Genomic DNA, 25,357 nt, shown 5'->3' on the forward strand with positions numbered 1-25,357 from the left:
ATCATCAGTCCCACAGCAAGCACGCTAACATCTTCAGTCCCACAGCCAGCACACTAACATCATCAGTCCCACAGCCAGCACACTAACATCATCAGTCCCACAGCCTGCACGCTAACATCATCACTCACAGCCAGAACGCTAACATCATCAGCCACAGCTAACATCATCAGTCCCTTCCAGAACGCTAACATCATCTTCAGTGGACCACCCCCCTTCACCGACAATATGATCTCTCTCAAAGTACATATTTACACATGAGATATAAACAATACCAAACTAATGTTTTCCCACCTCTACAAATGTACATGCAAGATTCCTTGAGTAATATGTAGCCCCTGCTTCCACTAGGGTGGAGATGGACAAAGGAACACCAATAACCTGCCTCGTTTAACTATGTTTATTAAGGCCAGAAGCAGCTGTTTTGGTCACAAGAAGTTCTGTAATCTTGCAGCGAGGGATGCCAATGTCTGAGTGGACATTTCAGGGGTGCGGACTTCAGGAGCAAAGACATTCTGACTCCCAGGCAAAACATTGTCCATTTTTATAGTGGTGACTCGGTCTAGGCCAAAAAGGCCATGGTCCAGCTTGTTGTTGCTGGGTAAACATAGCAACGTTTCATTCTTTTCATTTCCTCCTTGCCTGCTGCCACTCTGTGGCAGGAACCGGATGCAGCGTCAGTGTCTCTACAGTGCCCCCTGAAGGTGACGTGTGTTATTACAATCCGAAGTGAGACTAAAGATACAATCAGACGCCAGCGTGAGGAGTGCAGATCAGCCGTCTCTTCGCTCGATTTAAGGGCACACCGTGTACAGACTGTATTCATACTGTGATTATCTTCACATTACAGAGGACAACACTACTGACTTCCCATCGCCGGAAAGTTTTAGTTAAAGGATCCTCAGCAAAGAAGACTTGGTTCTAAAGCAAGTCGGCTCTCGAAGCTGAGCCGAACTCGAATTAAGTCAGGCTGGTGCCAGAGCTGCTAGCCGTGCTGTTGCGTTTCTGAAGGCATTTCACGGCACTGGGGACTTGCAGTCCGGAATACACATGGAAACTCCCACACCAGACCTACAGAAGGAGAAGAGAAGTACAAGTAAGAGATGAGAAGAAAAGAAAGAACTTTTAGAGGTGAGAAGCGAAAGGAAAGCTAGGATTGGGATTGAGGACCAAGAGGAAGATCCCTCAGTGTGAGTAGTCTCACAGCAGTCTTAGCTTGCTACCAGCAGTAACACACCTGTGATCTATGGTTCAGTATTACAAATGTTATCACGACAGTGTAGCAGTACGAGTCAGATAGTATTGGAAAACTCTAATAGTGCGAGCTTGTTCCCAATTGGTATCGCTCAAAAGCATAGGACTTGAGCAGTATAAGCTTACTCCTATTAGTGCCAATGGTGTAGGACTGGATAAGGTGAGATTACTCCTGAACAGTGACCAGTCAGTGGTGCAGGCTACCAGCAGCATAGGCTTAATTCCTGCAGTGGTAAGAGCGCAAGACGGGCGGTGTAAGCTTCCAGCTGGCAACGGCGCGGTGTAGTAGTTCTGCAATGCAACCATCTGTCTCGGGCGGAACATAAGTGTTATTGTACTTCAACTCAGCGGTCTTCCTCTGGAAAAGCCACTGCACCCTACAAGTAGGAGACACGTGTTTGCGAAATCACTCTGTGGGTGGAAATAGAGAAGCAGGAATTGGACGGTTTTCTTACCGTGAAGGCTGGGACCACAGGCTGGGTGAACTTGGTTCTAAACGTGTGGAGGAGCTGTTTGGTTCGGGCATTGTAGAAGGAGAGGTAACCTACAGAGAGATGGAGAAGTGAAACACGTGAGAGGAGAAGAAACCTGCAGACAGATTTGGAGGCAAAAACTCTGAGAAGAGTGGTAGCCTGCAGGCAGATGGAGAAGCAAAACTTAGAGAAGAGCAGAAACCTTCAGACAGATGACGAAAGACTGTTAAGGGAGATGTAACCTGCTGACAGATGAAGAAAGACTGTTAAGGGAGCTGTAACCTGCAGCTGGTGCAGATTTTTTTTTTTTTAATTAGTCTTAGTTTGGTAACGCTATGTTACTGATGACACCACTAACTTTCACCCATATGATTTCAAAAGGAACTATTTCGCTAACAGGACAGCAGCACACGCCTATGGTTACGATATTACCGGTGTCTTAAGCACACGCTATTTTGAAAACCTGCATATACTGCCTTAATCCTGCATTTGTTCAACTTGAAACCACCTTTGTGAGGTGCAACCCAGTAGGGCTTGCTGATATATATTCAGTTTCTGACTATGATCCATAGCTTGGCTAGCGTGATAACTGTGCAATTGCTATTTTCATGGCTTCCCTACACCAGTTATAGCACTGCGATTAAAACTTTACTGGAATCTTTAAGTATACAGGTGAATCGTAAGAAAGCTAAAAGGTACACTCTTTGCCTTTAATTGATTGAAAATGTAATTATGTCTAATAGATATGTAAATCCAACACAGACTTACATTGGTGTGGTGTTTTTCTGACCTTGTGCTTGAACTTCCCAGATAGCTATTAGACTTTGGTACTACAATGTGAGAACTGGAATTCCGGCTTTACATGAGGTGTATGCCTCACAAACATAGGCAATGGACTGCAGCCTGCATGCCTGAAGCAAGGGTTTAGCATCCCGTACGAACGGTGATAGTAACGTGAATGGCCAATAATCGAAATGAGTGAATTTGCAGAGCTTTAGACTGTGTGGCCTTTGAATCCACATATTCCACTGCTGCAATGCGTTTGTGTTATGTGTTCAAGTTGCATAGCCAGACTTTTCATTGTGTGCTGTGGATGTATTGAATTCAGTAACTAATTGCACAATATGTAAGCATCCATTCTGAGTCATACACCCCACACAATTAAGAGTTCTACTCGGTATGGAGTACCTACTCACAGGTCCTCCTGTGACTAAATACTGTTGTAAATTAGAGGTAACTGCTCAAGACCTACGCACAGACAAAAAGTGAGCTCTGTGTGATACACTAGAAGGTTAGGAATCCCTCATTAGGGCGGCACGGGGCATGCTCTGAAATGTTCTGTATTGTTGATGACTCGAAGGACATGACACTGGTGAGCAGGACGCTTTTCTCAAGTCACGTCACCTTCATGTTTTACTTTAGGGGCAGGAAGGAAGGCCACACTGAGGAGGGGAAAAGGCTACTGGGAGTGGAGATGACATGGATTTCAAGTCAATCAAGTTGATAAATGGTTGAAGCAGGCATGCCCAAGCTGCAGTAGACCTTATAGTCATTCCTTGTGTATTCACCGGGTTTGCCCAGCGGTTTGCTTGACTCATGAATGGTATTCACTTTCAGTTTAATCCAAATGTTTAACCTCATCTTGACTTACTTCACGCCCATTTTCTGACCATCTACCAACTCTTGCTTCCCTTCAGGAGTACATTGCCTACTCACCTTCATCGTAGTTGCAGTAGACACCGAGGCGATCGGGCACCACCATATCAAGCACCTTGGACTTGTTCCCATGCTTGGCGGTGAAGCTGACTTGCAGCCAGTTGTTGAGGTGAAGGCACCAGGAGGCAGAGGTCTTCCCAAGCTGGTCGAACTTCCCCAGCGTCCTGTACGCCACCCCCACGCCAAATGCTTTGCTGTCGGAGTCATAGCGGACCTCCCAGTAATACTCTCCGCCGTCGATCAAGGCGTCACCTGAAGAGATGGATGGAGGGTTATTGCACAGAATAGAGGCAGGGATTTGAGAACGGGAGAAAAAAAAAAGAGGGGTTCTTCATTTATGTATTGGAGGTGGAGCGACAGAGGTGTCACTTGGAAAGTAGGGGGGGATAGGTTTTTAAAAAATTATTTTTAGTCAACATTTGCTCAGTTTAATTAGACATTACAATTTATGCAGCATTTGACACAGATTATGTACACTACAATACGTTGCCTACCCAGTTTTCTCGGCTTACCAATACAGGGCCAAGGTTATGAGCCATACGTTATGGATTTATTTGCAGTACATATCAGGGAAGTGATAAAGTCTCATACATATTGCTTCTGAGTCTCCAAAACATGCGACCACTACCCTCTATATGCCTCCCACATGCCCCAGATCGTTTCCCACTAGTTTGGACAACCTTGGCTCTGATACTCAATTTTTTCTTCTGTAAGGGGTACAGTTGGGACAGATATTAAAACTTGCTTGTCAGGGAGAGATCTTCTGAAAACATGGAGAGGGTTTACTTTGGGGGAGGGTAGAGGCGGACGGTGGAGAATGGAAGCAGCAGCTGAAGAAAATACAGAGGATTTATTGATTACGAGTTGGGAAGTAGGGAAAACTTGAGAGATTCCTAGAGACGGCAGTCTGGGGAACGCAGAGATCTTAAGATGGAGGGGTGATTACTACACAGACTGAAGGCAGAAAGGTGAGAAGAGATGAAGGAACTCCGAAAGGGACCGTGAGAGTTTTACTGTGCAAACAGAAGGAAGCAAGGATGGGCAGACCAGTCAACAAAGGATAGTTACTGGACTGTATGTAGGAAGTAAAAAGGGAGGCCTCACTCAAAGAAATCTCCATTGTTATCGTAGTGACTTGAACTTCCCATTACCGTAGAGGTGGGAGCATGGGACAAACTAACAGTTACCCATAGAAAAATATGGATTGTTACTGTAGATAAAGGAAGAAGGGACATATGGCCGTTTTATCCCAAGAAATTTGGACCGATAACTGTTGATATGGGAGAAAGGATGAAAGGACGTGTCTGACGAAGGAAAATGGCAATAGTGACTCGACAGACTGGAAGAAGGAGAACATGAGACGTGTCATTCAAAGAAACAAAAGGATTGTTACAGTATTTCTTGAAAAAATGCGAAAGGAATATTTTAGAGAACAGACGGATTACTACCTGTTCTTTATGTGGAGACTCTTAAAATGACAATCATACCACTCAGTGGGCCAAGGCTATATCATATATTACGCAAACTCTCTGTACCTGGGACTCCCTCAAAATGACCTATGCAGATTGCAAGGAGGGCAAAACACAGCAGCCTGGTTCATTTTCTACGTGCCTAAAAGATCACGTAGAATCTTTGTGGAAACAGCTGCACCGGTTCACAGCTAGAAACAGAATTCCAGTTCTTCAGAAAGAAATTAAAAACACTGCTCTTCAAACACGCTTTTATCTGCTGAACCTTTTCTCCACTCTGTGTTCTTTTCCATTCCAGTTTCTATTTGTTCACACGAAGACTTACATATTTAGCCTCAAGAAAACCCTGGCGAACCTGTGCTCTATCAAGATTCCATAATGTGCTACATAAAGAAAGATTGAGATTGTTACAGCAGAGTCAGGCAGGAAGGGGAAAGGAAGGTGAAACACAACGAAACAGAAACATTGTTACTTTAGAGAAAAGTGAAAGGGACAAAGGAAGTCTCACTCAGAGAAACACAGGGTTTGTTACATTAAAGAATAGATAAACAGAAGTGTCACAAAAACAGACATTGATAGAGAATTGTTTTGCACAAAGAAACAATGGGATAATTACACAAGAGATGGGAGAAAACAAAGAAAGGAAGAGTCGCCCTAAGTGTGTAAGGGTGGTTTAAGAAGTATGGGGTAAGGCCAGAGTCACTCCAAAAGACAATGTATTGTTTAAAACAGAGATATTAGATAATAAGTTGTCAGCCTAATTCACAGAGGGATTGTAACTCCATAGGTGGGCGCAGAGAGGGAGAGAGATGGGCCTCATCTGTGGAGGCACAGCAGTAGGCACCACAGAGGTTAGAAAAAAGGATGAGGGGAGGTGGCGCTTTAGAAAATTGCTTTTTTAGACAATAGATAACACGTCTTCTATGTCATATCACCATCACGAGAAACACAAACTCAGTAAAAGTTTGAAAGCAATTAGTATTCTATGGTATGAACTTTGAGGAGGAATCCTTGATTTGCTGAGGTGCTATTTGAAAGGACGGAGAAGTGGCCGACACAGGAATGGAAGGCGGGACATGGCTTTGAGGGGGGGGGGGGGGGATGTAGGAATCACCATCTTGAGAGACAGAAGGATGCTTATGCGCATGGGAGGAAGGAAGTGGGCACAAGTGAGGGGCTTTACCTTTACAGACTGAGGTATCATCACAGAGCCTGCAACAAGGCGGAGGATGTGCAAGGGGTTGGCAGACCGCAGGGTTTTCACATATTTAAAATTTTTAAGGCACTCCATATTTTAAACACATATCCAGCACTTACCCAAGACAGTATAGGACTCAGCGGTAAAGCGGTCCCTGCCACCACGGCCGGCCGGTGTCCTCTTTGGTGATGGGGTGCACCTTCGGAAAGCGAGAGTAGACTGTTAGTCTGCGCTTGTAAGACGCCTGAAAACCTCCCTCGTTTAAAGCACCAATCTAGCTCTTGTGGCTCTATCATTAAAAGAGCGCAATCCTCTTTACACACCGCTTCGTTTCTATTTCTACATGGTCATTCAAAGAAATAAAGTGTTTTTCCATAACTTCCTGTCATTTGACATAAGTTTATCCTACCTCGTAGGTTGCTGCAAATACAATAATTCTGACACAAGTCTTTAGAATACAACTCTTGCCTTGTTTTTATGAACGGTACAATCCCCTTTCAAAGTGATGCTGAGTGAGGGCAAGCAAGAGGTACTCCAACATACACAACTGTTGAGAGTGTAGGTTACATGTTTCTAGAACACCCAAACTGATTTATTCATAAAGCATGGCTTTACGCCATATGTACGGCCCCAACAGCGCTGGGATGCCTGGCCTCACCATGGGGGTGCCCAGGAGTGGACACCTCACATGGAAAGCCAGGAAGGGTTCCACAGCGGTATGAGTAAAAGCGCCAGGATGCCCCCGTTGGGGGTGGCAGTGCGCTATACAAGTACAAACACATTTACATTTACACAGTCAACCTGCCTTGTTTAACCATCGAAGAGTTCTTCCTATGATCAGAACAGAAGTGCAAAAAGACATTACACACACACACACACACACATATATATATATATATATATATATATATATATATATATACTTCTGGTGGACAAACTGGGGTGGAAAAGTAGGTGAAAAACAATAGATTGGAATGTGGCCCAGAGCGATTGCCAGTGATTAATGCAAGCGTTTGATCCATCACTTTTTAGTATACTCCTCTGTGGGAAGTGAAGAGCACAACCTCTCCATCTCATTGGCCAGAGTTTGGGTCACATAATGAGGTGAAGAACGTGCATTTCAGTTTTTACAAAATACTTTAGGAATTACTACAGATGCACAGTATATAAAATTATTTATCTGTGGGTTGGAAACAGATGATACATTTATATTTTTGTGTATTTAGATTGTTTGGTGTTGATGCTTTTTCTGCCCTTGTAGCCTGGATCTCAATTGGACATACAGTTCATATTTAATAACGCCAACAGTAAATGCAACTCATTAAAAAAGGAGTCAGAGAGTGAGTGTCTCTTCGGGAGCAATGGTGGGGAGGGTGTACCTGCTTTTAGGGGTGAAGTGTAGATAGTGGAGTTGCTGACTCCATGGCTAAAGCAAAAGAAGTGGAAAAGCAGAAGAGAGAAAGGGATAATGGAGGGCTACTCTGTAAGGAAGCTAGAGAAGCTGGAAATGAAGAGGGAGGGAAATTGTGAAACCGCTCTAGAGAGAAAGCTCGAAAAGTCTATGAACAAGAGGTGATGGGGACTGTAAAGGGCCTACTACATCTCAGGTGGAGAGGCACCTTGCCACTAGGAAGACTCTATAGTAGTTGGGGTACCAGGAGGAGTGCTGTAGGGGATGAAAGGGTGGCTGTGAGAAGGGTGGAGCGAGATGACCAGAGGATGATCTTACTAGCTCAGGAGGTTGGTAAACATAAGAAGTTTGGTAGAGACTGAATGGTGGCTCAAATGTGAACTGGAAAATGTTCCTAATAGACCATGTCCTCTCGAAGCCAAGTAAAGTTGGCCACTGGCATACCAGACTCCTATATTCTCTATAGGCGTGTCCGACAAGAGGGATACTGTGGCGAGCAGCAGAGGGAGCACAAATATTATGTAGCCAAGTGGAGCTTAGGAGTCGATAGGACTGTGGCAAGAGATACCTGGCCGGCGAGTTGACCGGAGACGCAGTCCTGCCGGTTTTGCCTTCCTTCTCTCGAGCTTTGATATCCTGTACTTTCCCACCCAAGGCATCCCACTCCGCACTCAGATCCTCCACCTTCAAGTTCTGGTGACAAGAAGAGGCGTCCAACCGGAACATGAAGGCTGGCAATTAAAAAACACAAAGGTAAAAATTAGACCAAGGGAAAACCAGCAGATTTGATTAGACACACTTAAGGATCAGAGCAAGATGCAAGTTACAGATGGCAACTGAATGACATGTGCATCACTTTTATTGAACACAAAGTGCAAGTAACATCCATAACCTCCCTTCAGATAACAAACACACGGATCAAACCTCACGCAATGCAACAAACAAGTGAAGGACAAAACATACTTGAACCGGACACATGGTTTATTCTAGAATCATTTCAGCCGGAAATTCCTATCACACAGCAGTCAAATGGTACTGTATGTGCAGTATCATAAAGATGTATATGATTAAAAAGTAAACCACAAGGCTCAAACCAATATGTGCAAAGGTAAGAGCTAGCCACACCATAAACATAGCAACAGCTCTCATTTCACATACATGTTCTAGATTTGCAGAGTGGAAACATGAGAATAAAAAGATGCCCCTTTTGCCTCTTACGCACCAGGAGTTTCCAACGTAACGGGTTCTGAAAACTCTCCCGCCACCGCCTTGTTGCAGGCTTTCACTCTGAAATTCATGAACTTGGTGTCAAATCTTTGACCTGACAAGAACAAAAAGAGGTCAAAAACTTGATTGTGTGACACCATCTAGAACCCGACCACAATCTCACTTCAACACAGGGAACAGAAGATGACACTGAAAAACAATCAGCTCACAGGGAGACCGTAAGACTACGAACAATGATCAACAGACAATATAAGAGATTATAGAATGACATGCCCTTCAGTTGAGTACTCAGAAGGGTCCCTACTGACCTGATAGGGTGTACTCAGTCTGCTTGATCCCCTCGATCACCATCCAGGGGTGATCCTCCTTCACTCTGGGCAGTCCTTCGAAGTTTGTCTTGCGGTACTCCAGGACGTAGTGATCAATCTTGCTGTCTTCCTCTGGCATCTTCCAGACCAGGGTCACACAATTATCAGCCACCAGGGACTCAGTCATGTCAATCTCTGGCTGACTGGGAACTGGAGAGGGGGAAAAAAGTATAAAGGTCTATGGCAAAGGCAGGAGACTGAGGCCTTCCACAAAGGTAGCGAGATACTGGATTCCATCTGCTCCAGGCTAGCAAAAAAGAACGTAAATGACTGCTACTGACATTGTCCTCTATCAACAACCTCACATATATTCAACAACGTCTGTATGCATCCCATCTTTCCCACTCAACATTCTCACGTGCTGCCCATCTTTCTCTCGCCCACAACATTCTTGTGCACGACCCATCTTTCCCTCTCCCCATCAACATTCTTGCAGGCATCCCATCTTTCCCTCAACATTCTGGTGTGCGGCCCATTTTCCCCCTCAACATTCTTGCACACATTCCAACTCCACCTCAACATCCTTGTACGCGTCCCATCTTTCCCTCTCCACCACAACATCCTTGCACGCGTTCCATCTCTGGCATCTAGTTTTCCTTTTCCTCAGCGCATCTCAATAATGAATACACAAAGATGGATCGATCAAGGAGCAGACACTGCCTTCTTCAGGTACCTGGCAGGAACTTGAGGGCCTGGATCAAGCGTCTCTCCTGTGTGAAGTCCACCATCAAATGACTCATGTTATCAGTCACCTTCGCTTTCAGCGAAATCCGGAATGCAGGTGCCATGGTTACACTGATGGTGGATGTATGAGGAAAAGATGGAAAGTAAAAGAAATAGACGTGAATTACAGAGGCACACTTCTAGCTAAGAGACACCCAACCTCTAGAGAGCGCCTCCTATGGCCACTTGCAAGTTTCTCTCGCTCAACTCTGATGGTTTCTTTAATGGGATACCTGCAAGACATCTACATTGACTTTGACATGGATGGTGAAGACAAAGGTGAAACTGGGTCAGGATGACTTTCTTTAGGGAGGCACCAATGAGAAACAATGTCATTACATGTTCAAGGAAAGGACTCTAAATTTACAGGAGGTCTATTGGGCTTATCAGAAGAAGAGGGTGTGTAATTGTCGGACAAAACATGACATCACTTTTAGCAGCTCACAGATGAAGAAGGCCGAGGATAACATTTGGACTTAGTAGAACATGATCATGGGTTATGGGTGAAAATGAGAGTGTTTAAAGGTACAGATAGATGGGCAAAGAGGGTACAATAGCAGATAGGAACGTAGACATGGAAGCCGAGAGGATATGTTTGGTAGGACCAAAATCATGGCAAAAGAAGAATCTTTAAAAGACTATAAAAAGCTTTACTTAAATACAGATGGCAGAAATGGAATACAAGCAAATAGAAAGAAATATGTAAATGCATGGAGGAGAGTATGTAAATGAGAGAGAACCCAAAAGTGACATAGTAGAAAGGGCAAACAGCAGAAAGTATGCAAGAACAAACATAAGAAGATGTAAAGGCAAGAGCAGAGATAAAATACACAAAGGTGAAGAGGAGGAAAGACGGAAGGGGCACAGAGGAGACGCTGCAGGGAAAAGAGGGTGAAGGATGGAAGAGTTAAGAGATGAGAGGTGAGAGTAAGGAGAAGAACAGATGGTTATGGTTACAAATTAATATATGCCCAAAGAAGAAGTGAAGAAGATGCTGGATAGTCTGTGCATGCTCTGGCAGTCCCTTGGATCCGCTGATCCATCTAAACAAAGCCCCGTTTCACCGTTAGTGCATCTGACAGGGGAGGAGACCGACAGTCATACATGTGATGTGCTCACAAGGCAAGGGCCTGAGACAGGAAGAAAATGACAGGGACACCGAGCCGGGTCTCCCCGTCTCAGGCAGGCCCAGAGGCCTCATGCCAGGAGCAGGAAACTGTTCTGTGCTACACTAGGTTATGGCTACAAGATGGAGAGATGAGGCAGATGGTCATGGAGAATTAAATGCTGGAATGTGGCAAGATGAAGAGACTGGTACCGTACCTATCTTTGATCTGCTTGGCGGCCTTCGAAGCAAAGAGGAAGCGAGAGAGATGGACAGAGAGGCAGGAGAGAGAAAGAGGGATTGAGAGAGAGATTTAACACCAGCTCTTTCTGCAACATAACAGAGAAGCCGTGAAAGTGCACAGTGCAGAGAACACATTACACCAACTGGCACAGAAGACCATCACCCCCACCCTTACCCCAAGTGGAACACTACCCTCACCTACAGAAACATATTCAGACAAACCACAGAAGAAGCACACTGCAGAGAAGATCACAGTCAACAGAGCCAGGAAGTTGAAGTGGGAATAAAAGCTTTGGAGAAGGTTACAAAGTGCTTGAGAGGCATTGGCTTCTGTTGCATGCAGCACACCATAAGCAATCCATGTATGTAACATACATTCATACATGTGTGCATCCATCTATAGAGAAGTGATTGAGAGAGAACTAAGTTCCAAAAGAGAAGGAAAAAAATAATGTTCGGCATTCAGAGAAATACTCTGTTGGGTGACAGAAAGGACAGACCTGAAACACATGGAACAAATACCTAAATACAAGAAGGTCTTTCCATGACTGGACAGTCATACGTTCCACAGAGGCACCAGAACCCAAGGGGTCAGGGGAGACCGTGGCAACTGATCTACAAAAGATGCTCGACTCGACTCTCCAGGCTCTTTCCTCTGATTGCACTGCAGATTCTGGCTTCAACATTCCAGTACTTTTCCTGCCCTGATTAACCATGAATAGCAGTTATAATCACCAGCTCATCTCACCTACCCACTATCACTCACTTCTCAATCGCTTTCTCTCGACCACCCTCAAATAATCCAGTCCACCATCCCAGTCTGTGCCAACCTTGGCTTCTGGTCCACCAACTCTGGTTTATGCCATGCAGTCCAGTCCCTGTTCACTAGCTCCAATCCCTGCCCAGCACCATCTATTGTCACCCTCCTCATCCGGCCCTCGATGAGTTCCTAAACCTCCACTCCTACTCATACACACACACATCCTCTTCGCATCATCTACCACTTCCTGACCTCATTCACCTTCATGTCTCCTTGTCTACCTCCTGACCTGGCCATCCTCCTCCTCCACCCAGATCTTGCCCATTCCCTTATGACCTCTCTGCCCTCATCTCACCCATGTCTCCCTGACATTGTGCAACATGTCAGCGCACTAATTTCCTGCCTGACCTCATCCTTCTACCACCCCACCCAAGGGCACATTCTTCTTTCCTTTCTCACAGATTGCTTTTTATACCAGCTCCCTCCCACCTTCTCTCATCCACCTCCACCTGCCCTGGCTCACCTGCTCTCAGACGCGCCCAACTTCTGTCTAGATCAACTTCTGCATACAATTCTCAAACTCCTCATCAAACCATCTTGTAGTTCCTACGTTTCTAATCAGCCAACTTCTGTCTTCACCAAATTCTCACACTCTCCACCAGCTCTAACTGTTCTCACCGCTGGGCTCACCCAAAGCCTGAATCACCAGTTCTAGCCAGAAAACACATAACTTTTATTAAAGGGAATTAAGCTCCCTGACCAGAAGCTTGAATCTCAAATTTAGACTAAACCCACTAAAGGTCAGTTTAGATAAGACAGCGTCACACCAGAGCCCATGGCAACTCAGGAGCCTGAGAGATATCTTTTATAGAACGCTTTGTATCCTCGAAAAGAGCTATCTGACACACAAACATCAGAGCAACGTTTCACCACCTGAAGACATGTGATGCAGAGACTCTTGGTACTCCCGTCACATCTCCTGGGGTTATGGTCAGCACAAAGTCCTAGCCCCTTCATATTCCCATCACCAGTGTCAGCAACCATTGGTGTCAAGGGGATGGCAACAATGTCGGCGGTGCTTCAAGCAAACCACGAATACTGCGCAACTCACATCCTTAAACCACCAAACACACAAGTGAACACCAGGTGTACCTTGGAGAAGGTGTCATTCTCAGCCGCTTCCAGAGTCTGATTTGCCATTTCTAGGAGTTCTTCTGAGCTCTCCAGAGCCTTGGTGCAGGTAGACAGCTGATTCTGAAGGTAAAGAGATGAGAGGGGACATCAGGAGGGGAGTGTGTTAAGGAACAGAAAACAAGGATGAGTCAGAGGGGAGCCACTAAAGCAGGACTTCAGGATAAACTTCAGTCCTGCAATGTTGCTTCTTAATGTTTACGTGAAGGATGTTGTGTTCAGAGATTGTGAGGGACAAGGGAAACAGGCCAAATACCATCTTAAATGACATAACAGTCCTACCACATCCCTCTCACTCAACAACTTTGTCACAGCTTCAATAACTTCTGATCTGAGCTCATCTTCAGTATAACATTCAGTTAGATAAATCTAAGCCTGGAATAGGTCCTGTTTCTGCACAATATTGTCTTCTGGCATTTTATTCCTGTGAAGGTTCACGTCTCATTCCAGATCTTTCTGCCATCCCTTTCTGTAAGTTCTTCTCTACTGGGGGTTGTGAAATCTCCAATGCAACAGAAATTAAAGAGGTCTTTAAATCCGGAGAGCTGGCTTCTTCCCAGCTCATTAGCCCTTCTTAGGTCAGTCAGGAAAGGACTGGAGGTGCTATTCTAAATGTCAGATCACCAGCATGCATTTACAAAGCTGTGCAAAGCACACCCACACCGGACTGCTTCATCTGAACTTTTAACACCAGCACAATAGATTCTGGGATGAAAAACAATAGGGGAAACGATTGGGTGGAGAGATTGGAAGCAGTGGGGCAGCATTTAGAAACGAGTGCTTGAGTGTCATCTGGTATCGTTGGCAGACACCGTAGTATCAAGGTCAGGTCTACTGAAACGGACTAGCCTCATCTGCAGCTTGTAGATACCACAGCTACAGTCGCGCTGGCCTTACCCTAGCTTGCGCCGTCCTTCGAGCATTACCTGCAGCTCATACATACCACACTTACAGCCCCTATGGCCTTACCTTCAGCTCGATGTAAAGACTTGTGGCGTCCCTGTAGCGTTACCTGCAGCTCGTAGATACCACACCTACAGCCCTCATGCCTTACCTTCAGCTCGCTGTAAAGACTTGTGGCGTCCCTGTAGCGTTACCTGCAGCTCGTAGATACCACACCTACAGCCCCTCTGGCCTTCAGCTCGCTGTAAAGGTTTGTGGCGTCCCTCTAGCGTTACCTGCAGCTCGTAGATACCACACCTACAGCCCCTCTGGCCTTCAGCTCGTTGTAAAGGTTTGTGGCGTCCCTCTAGCGTTACCTGCAGCTTATAGAAACCACACCTACAGCCCCTCTGGCCTCACCTTCAGCTCGCTGTAAAGGCTCGCGCCATCCCTCTAGCATTACCTGCAGCTCGTAGATGCGACTTGCGCGGTCCTGCTTGATCTTCATCAGCATCCCTTCCTTCAGCTCATCCAGAAGGCCGTAAAGCATCTGGAACTCTGCCTCCAGGTCTTCCTGCACCTTCTTTGAATTTCCCTGGCAGAGAGATCAGCAGGAGTATGAGACAGTGGGAAAAGTCAAGCGCTGACTCCTACTGGGCAGTACGCTGAAAGATTGCCTTGCAACCAATCACCACCCCAGAACCATTTACAGTAATAAATACACATGAAAACACAGATGCAAAGCAGAACAATGAGCTGGAGAAATGTGTTCCTAATCACAGCGACAAGTGATATGGGTGCACCACTTACAAGGTTCAGACAAGAGTTCCAAATTACACGGTGCTGTTATCCTTGGACAGGCCAAGAGGATTCTTGAATCCACAAACCTATGCGCCATCCCAATGTGCTCTAAGAACATCCTTCTTTTCATCCTTCTATGTAACAGTATCTCATCTTCTGCTCAACAACATGGAGTCACTCATAAATCACTATGTAAAAAATGGGAGTTTATCAAATTCTAGCACCATTCTGCACCCAGCCACACAAGCTGTAATATATCACATAGCACCCCCTTTGCTTGACAATTCTCCTATTGTGGAGCAACCTTTAATTCTAATTTAAGATTTGCAATTGACAGCCTCACAGATGGAAGAAGAAAGGATAAGACATTGAGAAGACTGAGCATTTCTACTCAGTGACTGCACAACAAGATCAAGTGTTTCCCCATGCCAGCCCCCCCGCTGCCTCGCATTTGCTCCAGCTACTCTGTTCACCTGCTGTAACGCCCTTATTTATGTCCAGCGCTTATCACTGCTGTAACCTAGTGTATCTTTTCTTCAACCGCTCTGCTGTTCGTTACTGGCCCTGATTCTTGTGCACTGTTGTAACCTTGTCTTGTCTTATTTTCCAATTATTGTGCTGTGTGTTATTGCCCCTGTGTCTTGTTTCCTGTGCACTGTTAAAGCCTAGTGTTTTCTTTCCAGTCTGTTCTCTCGGCCCCGTCGCCAGCTTGTTTCTCCCGCCTTGCCATAATTTTTTACTGCCTGCATAATGCTAACCCCAACAGGCACCCTTTTCAGGACCTACATAATGGAGGCCGCAGCATCGGTGCACCAAAGGCAAGCACATCCGTGTCTGGACCACGCCCAGTGCCAAGAACCCTGCATCTTCTGCCCCCTGCAGCGACACCAGCGCTAAGCTCGTAGTTTTGGATGCCATACTCTGCAACAACAACTAGGCTGATGTCCAAATTTTAAACTTAATAGTAAAAAATAAAGAATATATATTTTGGAATATATCCAGATTTATTTGACTTCATTCTGGTGCACCGTCCTTCCATTCTTGAATCTTCTTATCTGGTTTCCGGTGGTGTATAAGTGCGTCGTACTCTGGATGAGATTGCACAGACAACATATTTAATTATTTACCTAAGAAACTGAGGTGCAGAACCTTGGTCAGCCGCATTTTGGTCTTTCTATTGTAGATTGTGAGTAGGAGTTGAATGCGTTTCCATATAGTCTTGAGTAGGTTACCATATTTCTGCCATTTTTGAGTGTGGCTGTCTGTTTTCTGCATCTTTGTGTTTGTTAGATGGTACATAGTTACATATGTGTGCATATGTGTCTGCTTATCTTGTTCCTCATTGTATATGTGTGAATGTTTGTGCCATTATTGTGTGTGTCTCATTTATAATGTTAATCCATGTATATGAATTAATGGGGTTGTGGGAAGGGGAAGATAGCTGCATTCATTTTTTGAGTGTATGTTATGCGTGTATGTGTGATGTGATGTGTGGGAGAGCCATGTGTGTGATAAGGCTGTGAGTGATACACATCTGTGTGATAAACTTTGTGTGTGTGTCTCTCTGATAAGGCTGTTGTGATGAGTGTCTGTGACTCACTTTCTGTTTCTCTATATGTATATCTGAGAGATGGAAGTGTGTGTGATTAGCCTGTGTGTGATGCACTTTGTATTGTGTCTGTGTGAGACAGAGATGAATTTAAGTGAGATAAGACTGTATGTGACTTGACACTGCTTGGATGCAGGGTGCCTCACATATAACAATCCACCGGCCCTCAGCAAGCTCTTCACGGTTATTTGGCACCAAAGAGGAGCAGTGAACGTCCTGCCCACAACAGTGTGAGACCCTCAGCTCAGTCTAGAGTCAACTGAAGGTCTGAGAAAGCATGTGGGGTGAGGGGAGATCTGACCTGGACCATATATTCTGGCGCAAAAGACACACTCTCTAAAAGTCCGCAAAACAGGTGCTAAGCACAGCGCGAAGAGGCCATAGGATGTCAGACAGCCACCCATGCTCCACAGGTAATGACAGTGCATGTCTGAGAACAACTGAAAAAGTCTTCAAACACAGATGAAAAGGACTCTCTCACAAGTTTCTTATAGAAAGAAATCTTATTCACTGAGGGTGAATCGATAAGAAAGGGGAGCAAAAGGAAGGAAGATGCAGGGAGCAAAAGAGGCAATGGTAAGACCCAAGGAGAGAGACAGGCAACTAAAAAACCCTGGTTCAGAAAGCTCTGGGAGACAGTTAGGGGACCAGCATTAGTGGTTCAAAGGGGAGTGATGGGAAACCTCGGTGTGGGTAAAGCCATTCAAGACACTACAGAGATGACACTAAGACCTCTGGCTTCTGGACAGCACAGTCATGAAAGACCACAAGAGGTGATGATGAAGCCTCAGAGAACCAAGAAAGACCCGGTGAGCGTTGATGTTGAAACCTCTGACTGGCGAAGAGTTGGGATGACAAGGCCTCTACTTTATGGAAAGCCATGAAAGATAGACTGACAGGGAAAACACGGAGACCTTTGGTCTGAGGAGAGCAATGAGAGACAGTGAAAGGGATAATGAGGACACATTTAGTTTGGAGAAGGGTCATCAGTGGTCCTCAGAGGTGGGAAAACCTCAGTCTTGTAAAAGACTGACGAGTAATAGAGGAAAACAAGAGTAAGCAGGCCCTGGAGTCAGAAGATGCCGGCCTCACCTCCACGTTCTGCAGCATCTGCTTCAGGACATAGACGAAGTTCTGGATCTCGTCGTTCTTCAGCGCCAGGGTGGTGCGGATCTTCCTCAGGTCATCCTGGGTCAGAAACAAAAACAAAAACAAACAGAAGATCAGACTGTGCAATCATCTAGTTGATGCGCTCAATTTTAACACTTTGCACACAGATTTATTGATCTCTTCGAAAGTGACCACATCATTGTATTCAGCTGAGATCATGTTGTGGGGTATGATTTCTAGTTCTGTTAGGCCCACATTATCCTCATCTTAGTCTTCACCTTCAGCCCTGACTTCTACCTCCTCCCTTTTATCCTCACCTTCTGCTGGACACTTCAGGATGTCTACCCACGATGGACTATCTGCTCATGAATGATACTAGGTTTTTGGAGATCACTCCATCTAAAAGACATTCCCTCATCGTTTTCTGCCCTGACCCCTCTCTTTTCCTTTTCCTCCTCTCCCAGCGCTGTGAGGCTGATTTAGGATGGAATAAAGCATTACACATAAAATCAACATAACACCAGCATTATGGCAGATTGGCAGGATCTGAACAAATGTATACTAAAGGTCTCCCTCCACCTCCAACATTACCCAAATGGTGTGAGAATAAAATCACTGACAAATGGCAGGTGGAGCCTCTAAACAGTTTAAAAAGGCATGCAAAAGATCACACACAAAAAGCATTGGCAAAGCCAATGAGTCTGACACTGGCTGCAAGCCTTTCGGCTTTTACGAATGCAGGTTTTGTTGTTATGGCTTTTATAAAACTTTAGTAGAGCAAGGCACTGAATGGAACTAATTTGTATCTGGATGTGCTCATCATGAAAGGGCAGAATGCCACCACTCACAGCGAAGATAGCCAATGGATGAAGCAGGCTGATGCACTGCCCTGTGCAGGATAGGTGGAAGAAAATGTGAATGGCACAATAACTGACCAATGAATGAAGAGGGCAGGGTGAAAGTCCCTAAACGTTTATTGCGTGTATTATTTTAGTACAATCAAAAGGTCCTACCTGGTGCCAGACATAAATAGCCAGAACTCAATGCCTTTACTGCAACACATTGTATCTCCACATCTGAAGGGGTTGGCCCTTTATGGGAATGTTGACTTCATGAAGAGGGTCTGATTTGTGAGGGATACCTTCATCAGAGAGGCTGTCCGACCTATGCCTCCAACAGCTGATTACAAGCAATGCCAAAAAGAGAGGTCTTAAAAAATGAAACTTCTCTGGGAACGACATGGGACTGATCTGAGAAGCAACATTCCCAATTTATAGGTAAGATGTGATTTACATTGTTACCAGAAAGAGAATGTTTTAGAAAATACTTTTCTTTTTAGGTAAGGAACGTAATTAATCTTCCCGGGTTGATATGTTTAGAGTCAGCCGTCGCTAAGGAAAGAGAAAGTCTTTCCAGTGACACCGCCCCACTGACCTTGGTCACCAACATATGTAACTTATTCACCAAACGTTCTTTGACAGCATTCATGAGATCCTATTTTTAATACACCTTGCTTTCCACTACAATCATGAATCTCTGAACTGTAAATAACACAATCTCCTGGCACCCATTTTATCAACATAAGAACAAATCTATATATCTAGCGGGCATCAGGCAGTGCGCCACTGCACGTAAACGATGGTGGTTACTCTCGGCGGGTGGAAGTGGCGGACAGACACAATCTGTATTGATAGGATCCAACCAGTGGCCTGTAGATTTCACAGTTCACTCTTTACCAAGATCATTGGCCAACTCCTTTCACAAGCCTACCCGTTACCGGGTGCGCCGCTGATTATTCAAAGCTAGACCGGTGTCCCTGACGCCCATCTGACTCTTACACGCATTGTGGACATCACAATAAGGCAAAGTTTGTATTCCAGCTCTGTCAGAACCTCACTGTGACATGTTGTTACCCATTTCCAGCTCTCGTACCATATACATGAAACTGCTGGCTGCAACCTTTTGTGTTCATCAATGGTCTCCACCCGATGGCCAACATCAATGCCTTGCTATACATTGATCCCTTAGTAAAGACTCTTATTCCAAATGTCACAGAATTTTTGGCACTGAAATAGCCAAAGGGGAAAATCTGTTACGCGCGTTGTGGGTCCTCTCCTGCACCACTCCGAGGCGATTTCCTGGACATTTCGAGCCTGACGGTTGGAACAGTGAATTTTTGCCACACAAATTCCTCCAGATTACACCCGAATGAAGAGCAATGTATTGAAAGAAGTCAATTATAGCAAACACATTCACTAAAATACTGATGAGTAATAGAAGGAAACTTGAAACTCTGACTTACTCCTTAATTTGCATCCTTATGTATAGACCACCAGACTACGAGCCACACTTCCCACAACTCCTCGCTTAGTTAATTTCCCCCCTTGTTATTGACCATGCAAAAATCTTCCTAATTGGCGACCTCTGCAAATGAGGACAAGGGAGGGTGGCCATCAATAAACCTATTTGAGCTCGTCCGCAGTCTGAATCTTGAAAAACACATATCCTCAACTACTCACATCAAAGGTCACACGTTGGACCAAGTATAGTCCACAAACCTATCCTTGACCAAACCTAACGGCCTCCCCTTATGTATGGTCTGACCATCACTTGATTAAATACTCACTAACTGGTTTAGTCCCGCTAAAACCTCCCACTTGTCCAGGAATCTTTTGCAGAAGCTGGTCTCGGGTAGACCTTAATTCCTTCTGTAACTCTCTGGAAACAATCCTACCGGAACCCAACAATAACATAGGTCTCTATGGGAAAACAATCACTGACTGGCAAACGATAGCTAGCAACTTGCATGACCCTCTCCATAAAACCAAAGAGGACAGATGACACAAAGCATCCAGATGCTTCACGGAAGGTTTAAACTGAGCTAAAGTTGAACTACGCCGCAGTGAACATACATGGCAGAACTGTTATTCGCCTGACAAAAAAGAAGCGTATGAAAAGCACCTCAAAGACTATAAAATGCTCATCATGCAAGCAAAACAAAATCCTGAATGCTATGGATAAATCAAAAGAGATCTTTGGAATTGTTTCTGGACTCTCAAACCAGGACAGGGTCACTCTACTCATCTCGCCGACTCAGGACTTATGCGATGCAGTCAATGCCTTCTTTATTGACAAAATTAAGATGATTAAAGACAGTAGTCCTCCAAGTCCATATTGTAATGTAACCTCCTTAGAAGATAGGAACCCTGTCATCCTTTCTGCCATCCCAGCTTTCCGCAAGGAATGCCTAGTGGACCTGCTGAACGAAGGCAAATCAACTTCTCCAATGGATACCTGCCCGACCTAAAGACAGCGTTCTCTCATTTCCCTCACCCAGCTATTTCACTTCTCAATATGCATCTTAGCCAAGGCAAAATACCTAGCTCATTTAAGGAGGTTATATTGGTCCCTCTTCAAAAGAAAGCCGGCCTAGACCCACTTGAACTGAAAAATGATCGCCCCATTTTTCTATTACTGTACCTAGCGAAAATAACAGAAAGAATATGTTGCTCGAAACCTCTGCTCCTTCTTGGAGAAGTCAAAGTTCCTCACCCCTATGAGATGGGCTTCCACCCTGCTCATTCCACTGAAGCTGTCATCCTCTCTGTGAAGAATGTGAAAAAGGCCATACTTCGGCACGGGCCCTCGTTGACTTATCAGTGGCATTTGACACGGTTTGAAAAATCAACAACACAGTTTACCACAACCTCCTAGTGGACCGTGTCAAGGCCGCAGGGCTGCAAAGTACAGAGCACGTTTGTATAATTTCCTTCTTAAAGGACCGCTCACAATCTGTACGCCTGACACCCTGCAAGTCATCTAAAGTCCATCAAGGGTGTGGAGTACCTCGGGGATCTTCCCTTTAGCCACATCTGTTCATACGTCCTCTAGTCCACACCCTCAAAATACATGAAAGTCAAAGTCTATAATTATGCTGAGGACATGCAGCTACTTGTCAACATTGACAATTTTACCGAATCAAAGGAGGAATTCCAAGACACGAGGCTATTCATCCGCGACTGGATGAATAGCAACCATCTAAAATTAAACTCAGATTAAACTGAGAATGTCATCACTAGAAGCAAGTATGACCTCTGGAATGCATCATTCTGGCCTTCTGTGATGGGCGCCCCCAACGCATGCCTTGGGGTTCTCATCAATGAAGATCTATCTATGAAACCTCAACTCGGTGCAGTAACCTCCTCCTGCTTTCGATTACTTCGTTGAATCAAGATAGCAACATTCCTCACTACAGAGGCCCTCCCTCAAGTCATAATTGCCCAAGTCATATCCAGACTAGACTATGCCAACTCTCTGTAAGCGGGCCTCCAAAAATGTCTTAATCGTAGGCTCCAACTAGTACAGAACCAAACAGCCCGACTAATCTTCCAATAACCAAGACACTGCAATATCACCCCTTCGATGAACAAACTGCACTGGCTTCCGGTGGAACAAAGAGCTCTCTTTAAAACTGGCTGCATCATCTTCACCTCCCTCAACACAAAAAGCCAGCCTTTATCACAGCCCGAATCCACAAGAACTCCAAGACCCATCCACAAGAACTACTGGACAGTACCCAAATTCAAAAAGAAGAGAACGGGTGGTTCCAGATTCTCAGTAATTGCCCCCCGCACCTGGAACTCTCTCCCTCTTGAAATCAGGACTGCCCCAACTACATTAAATTTAGATAGCTACTAAAAACATGGCTTTTAAGACAGGTATATGACTGACGCACCGCCAACAACTAGATCTGGCCGTATTACCATAGCGCCAAGAAACTGCTGGTGAACGTGTGCTCTACAAATGTCAGTAACATAACAAGGAGGACAAGGAGTGCAATCCATGCGCTATAACAGATTTATCGAATTCCATCGCAAGATATTGCAGAGAACTCTTTTTCACTGAAAACCAATTCTATTGCGCCGGAGAGTGGCGTGCTATGTCCCCGGTTGGGCCCTGGTTGGGAGTTTAATGTGTGTAATAAGAAGCATCCATTACAACCAGAGCCTGCGCTAGGGCGGTGCGACCGGTGCCACCGCACCAGGTGCTGGCTTCATGGGGGGAGGGGTGCCGTATTTGCAAGTTTACTGTTATTTTAAAGCACCTGCTGCTGACGCGCTTGTTTCCTCCAGCGATTTCGGGGCAACAAAAAATGTCAGGATAAATCATGTGATTAATGTTCTTCTTGAAGAGGGATCAGAGTTTTGTTTAATTGGGGTTTTGACCCACTATAAAGTAGATCAGAGGGTTAATGCGCCTGTTGCAGAGAACGAATACCGAGCATATTACAAAGTGCATAGAATGTAACTAGGTCAGTGGGTTACTGTTTTTAAAAGAGAAATCCTTTTGTTACTTGCAATTTATAAGTTAAAATCCCGATATCGGATTTCAACTTATCAATTGCAAGTAACAAAATGATGTCTCTTTTAACCCGTTCGATGCGTTCGTCGGCACTACCTCCACAGTGCTGCGCATGTCCGTTGGCCGACGCAGCCGCGCACGGAAACGCCCGCACCGCGGTGGATTTTACGCCGCGGTTAAAGGGTTAAAAGCAGTAACCCATTGACCTATTTACATTCTATGCACTTTGATAAAAGTTAATAGTTCAGTACAATAACAAAGAACTGCAAGCAGGCTGCAAAGTATAGATTTGAGCAAAGATTAATGTTGCAAAAAGGATTAATTTGGGCAGAAATCTATTCTCATTAATAAAGAGAACCCCCAACTATGGTGTTCATTTTTGAATTCTGAGTTTGTGCCTCTCTAGACCAAGCACTCTTAAACTATCCGGCCTACCAGTATGGATGACATGTGACTCCTACACACCTTGTAGTCTCCGGGCTTATGTAACGTTTCCTATACGCTGAGTTACACACGTATGATTGATTGTCTCTGAATAATGTGTGTGTGTGAGGCAAAGTGCTCTGACACCCTACACTGGTATGAGTGACGCTATATATGCATCTGAGACAGAGTGCTTTAAATTCATCTGAGAGAGAGTGGTTATGGAGACTTGGGCACTGTTAAAGGGTGGTGGTGAGGGAATCCGTGGCTGAAGTGGTCATTGGGGGGGGCGCCAACAAACATTGTCGCAGAGGGCGCCACCAGCTCTAAAGCCGGGCCTGAGTACAACTGGGGCCCTCAAAATGGGGCATAACCAGTGGAAAGCGATAGTGCACATGTGCCAATTGTAATTGAGGGAAAGAGTGAGCTATACAGATGGAGGGTTTCAGAAAGATTGTGGAGAAACAAGCGCTGGTCTAACCGAGATACTGCAGAAGAAAGTGTTGTGAAGGAGGGAACGGGCGTTATTAAAGTTTAACTCACAGTAAAATCATTGTTGGTGTTTATTTATCTGTTCCTGCTAACAAGCATTGGCAACGCCAATAGTTCTGGCTTGTTTTATTTATTTATTTAATTTATTTTTGAGATTTTTATTGCGCAAACAGTTACCCGGAGGTGTCTCGGCGCATGTGTGAGCTAGCAGGATCATAATAGTAGAGTTCACTGATCAAACAGCCATGTCTTTACGAGCCTCCGAAAGCTCATCAGGTTGGGGGCGTTTTTGATATTTAGTGGGAGAAGGTTCCAGAGTCTTGGTGCAGCCACTAAAAAGCGACGATCTCCCCAGGTTGCCGTTCTGGTGCGAGGTACGGGCAGAAGGCAAGTGTTAGCCGATCTCAGCAATCTTTTGGGGGTATACAGCTGGAGTGCCTCAGTCAAGAATTTAGGTCCTGTGCCATGCATGGCCTTGTAGGCAATGCAAAGGGCCTTAAACTTAATACGGCTCTCTACTCTGAGCCAGTGAAGCTGGCGGATGGCTAGGGTGGTAGGCTGGCGGTGAGGGATGTTTAGAAGAGTTCTGGCAGCCGCATTCTGTACAGACTGTAGTTTTGACAGCACTGATTTCTGGGTGTTGAGGAAGAGGGCATTTCCATAGTCCATTTAGTTAGTGTTTATGTGTGGGTGGCTGTGTGACATGTCTGGATGCAGTAACAATAACCTTGATTCAAACCACGCCCTCATTTAGATAGGCCACTCTTCTTGGAAAGTTTCCTAGCTATGTTTCTTTGGCCGCACCTCTTTGAGAGGCCCACCCCACCTTTGCTTATATAATCCCACTTAAAGCACGGCTGCACAGTGTCTTACAAGCCCCTTTTTAGGTCGAGCGTGCGCAGCGCATGCGGTGCTCTGCGAGCCATGCTGAATCCATGTATGGACTTGAAGCTCCGCCCATATTTTTCATTGGCTTGTGTTATTGTCCTTGGTGAATGCTGGCTTCTGAGTCGTTAATAGGCTTGTTAGTCCCTTCTTAGTACCAACTTGTCTTCATTTGTAACTCCCATGAGGACACCCCCTGTTGCGTGTGTTAGTGCTCAGTAAGCTTTAATTACCGCCTTCAAGCACTATTTTGTTAATTCTTTTCACCAAGCTCTCTCGTAAGGCTTTATTTTTTTTTTCCTCCCAGCACGGCCCGCCACAATGAGGCTGCGCCCTTGGTTTATTTGCGGCTGCTTTGTGGCACCAAACGCGGTTGCATGTGGCCCCATGCCGCGCTTTCACGTTAATAGCGGCTGTGCCCCTTTCTGTAGATGAGCCGTGTCCTAGGAAAGGGGCGCGGCTGCCATTGAACTGAAAGCGCAGTATGGGGCGCTTTTGCAAACAACCATTTGCAATGCAATAGGTCTCGCATTTTCGAGAGTTTCGAAATGCTTGTCGGAAACGTTTCCTAGTTATGCTTCTTTAGCCACGCCCCTTTCAGAGGCCCCGCCCCACCTTTGGTTTTATAATCCCACTTAAAGCCCGGCTGCACAGTGTTT

At 45.2% G+C, this 25,357-nt stretch overlaps 1 protein-coding gene across 2 annotated transcripts in view; it reads right to left on the reverse strand.

Annotated features, from left to right (window-relative positions):
* Positions 1-382: 382 nt before the first annotated feature.
* Positions 383-25,357, reverse strand: part of FSD1 (fibronectin type III and SPRY domain containing 1) — a 52,609-nt gene continuing 27,634 nt past the window's right edge. For both annotated transcript variants that reach the window (XM_085637796.1, XM_085637795.1), the window contains exons 2-13: positions 17,520-17,615; positions 14,481-14,612; positions 13,097-13,198; positions 11,160-11,182; positions 9,787-9,908; positions 9,054-9,263; positions 8,741-8,839; positions 8,087-8,249; positions 6,227-6,306; positions 3,441-3,692; positions 1,707-1,795; positions 383-1,068 (exon numbers count right to left, since the gene is read on the reverse strand). In XM_085637796.1, coding sequence (XP_085493922.1) covers positions 958-1,068; positions 1,707-1,795; positions 3,441-3,692; positions 6,227-6,306; positions 8,087-8,249; positions 8,741-8,839; positions 9,054-9,263; positions 9,787-9,908; positions 11,160-11,182; positions 13,097-13,198; positions 14,481-14,612; positions 17,520-17,615 — 1,479 coding nt within the window. In that variant the 3' untranslated portion in view covers positions 383-957. The remainder of the gene's footprint in view (positions 1,069-1,706; positions 1,796-3,440; positions 3,693-6,226; positions 6,307-8,086; positions 8,250-8,740; positions 8,840-9,053; positions 9,264-9,786; positions 9,909-11,159; positions 11,183-13,096; positions 13,199-14,480; positions 14,613-17,519; positions 17,616-25,357) is intronic.

The sequence above is a fragment of the Triturus cristatus genome, chromosome 12 (assembly GCF_964204655.1).
Source record: "Triturus cristatus chromosome 12, aTriCri1.1, whole genome shotgun sequence".
NCBI lineage: Eukaryota > Metazoa > Chordata > Amphibia > Caudata > Salamandridae > Triturus > Triturus cristatus.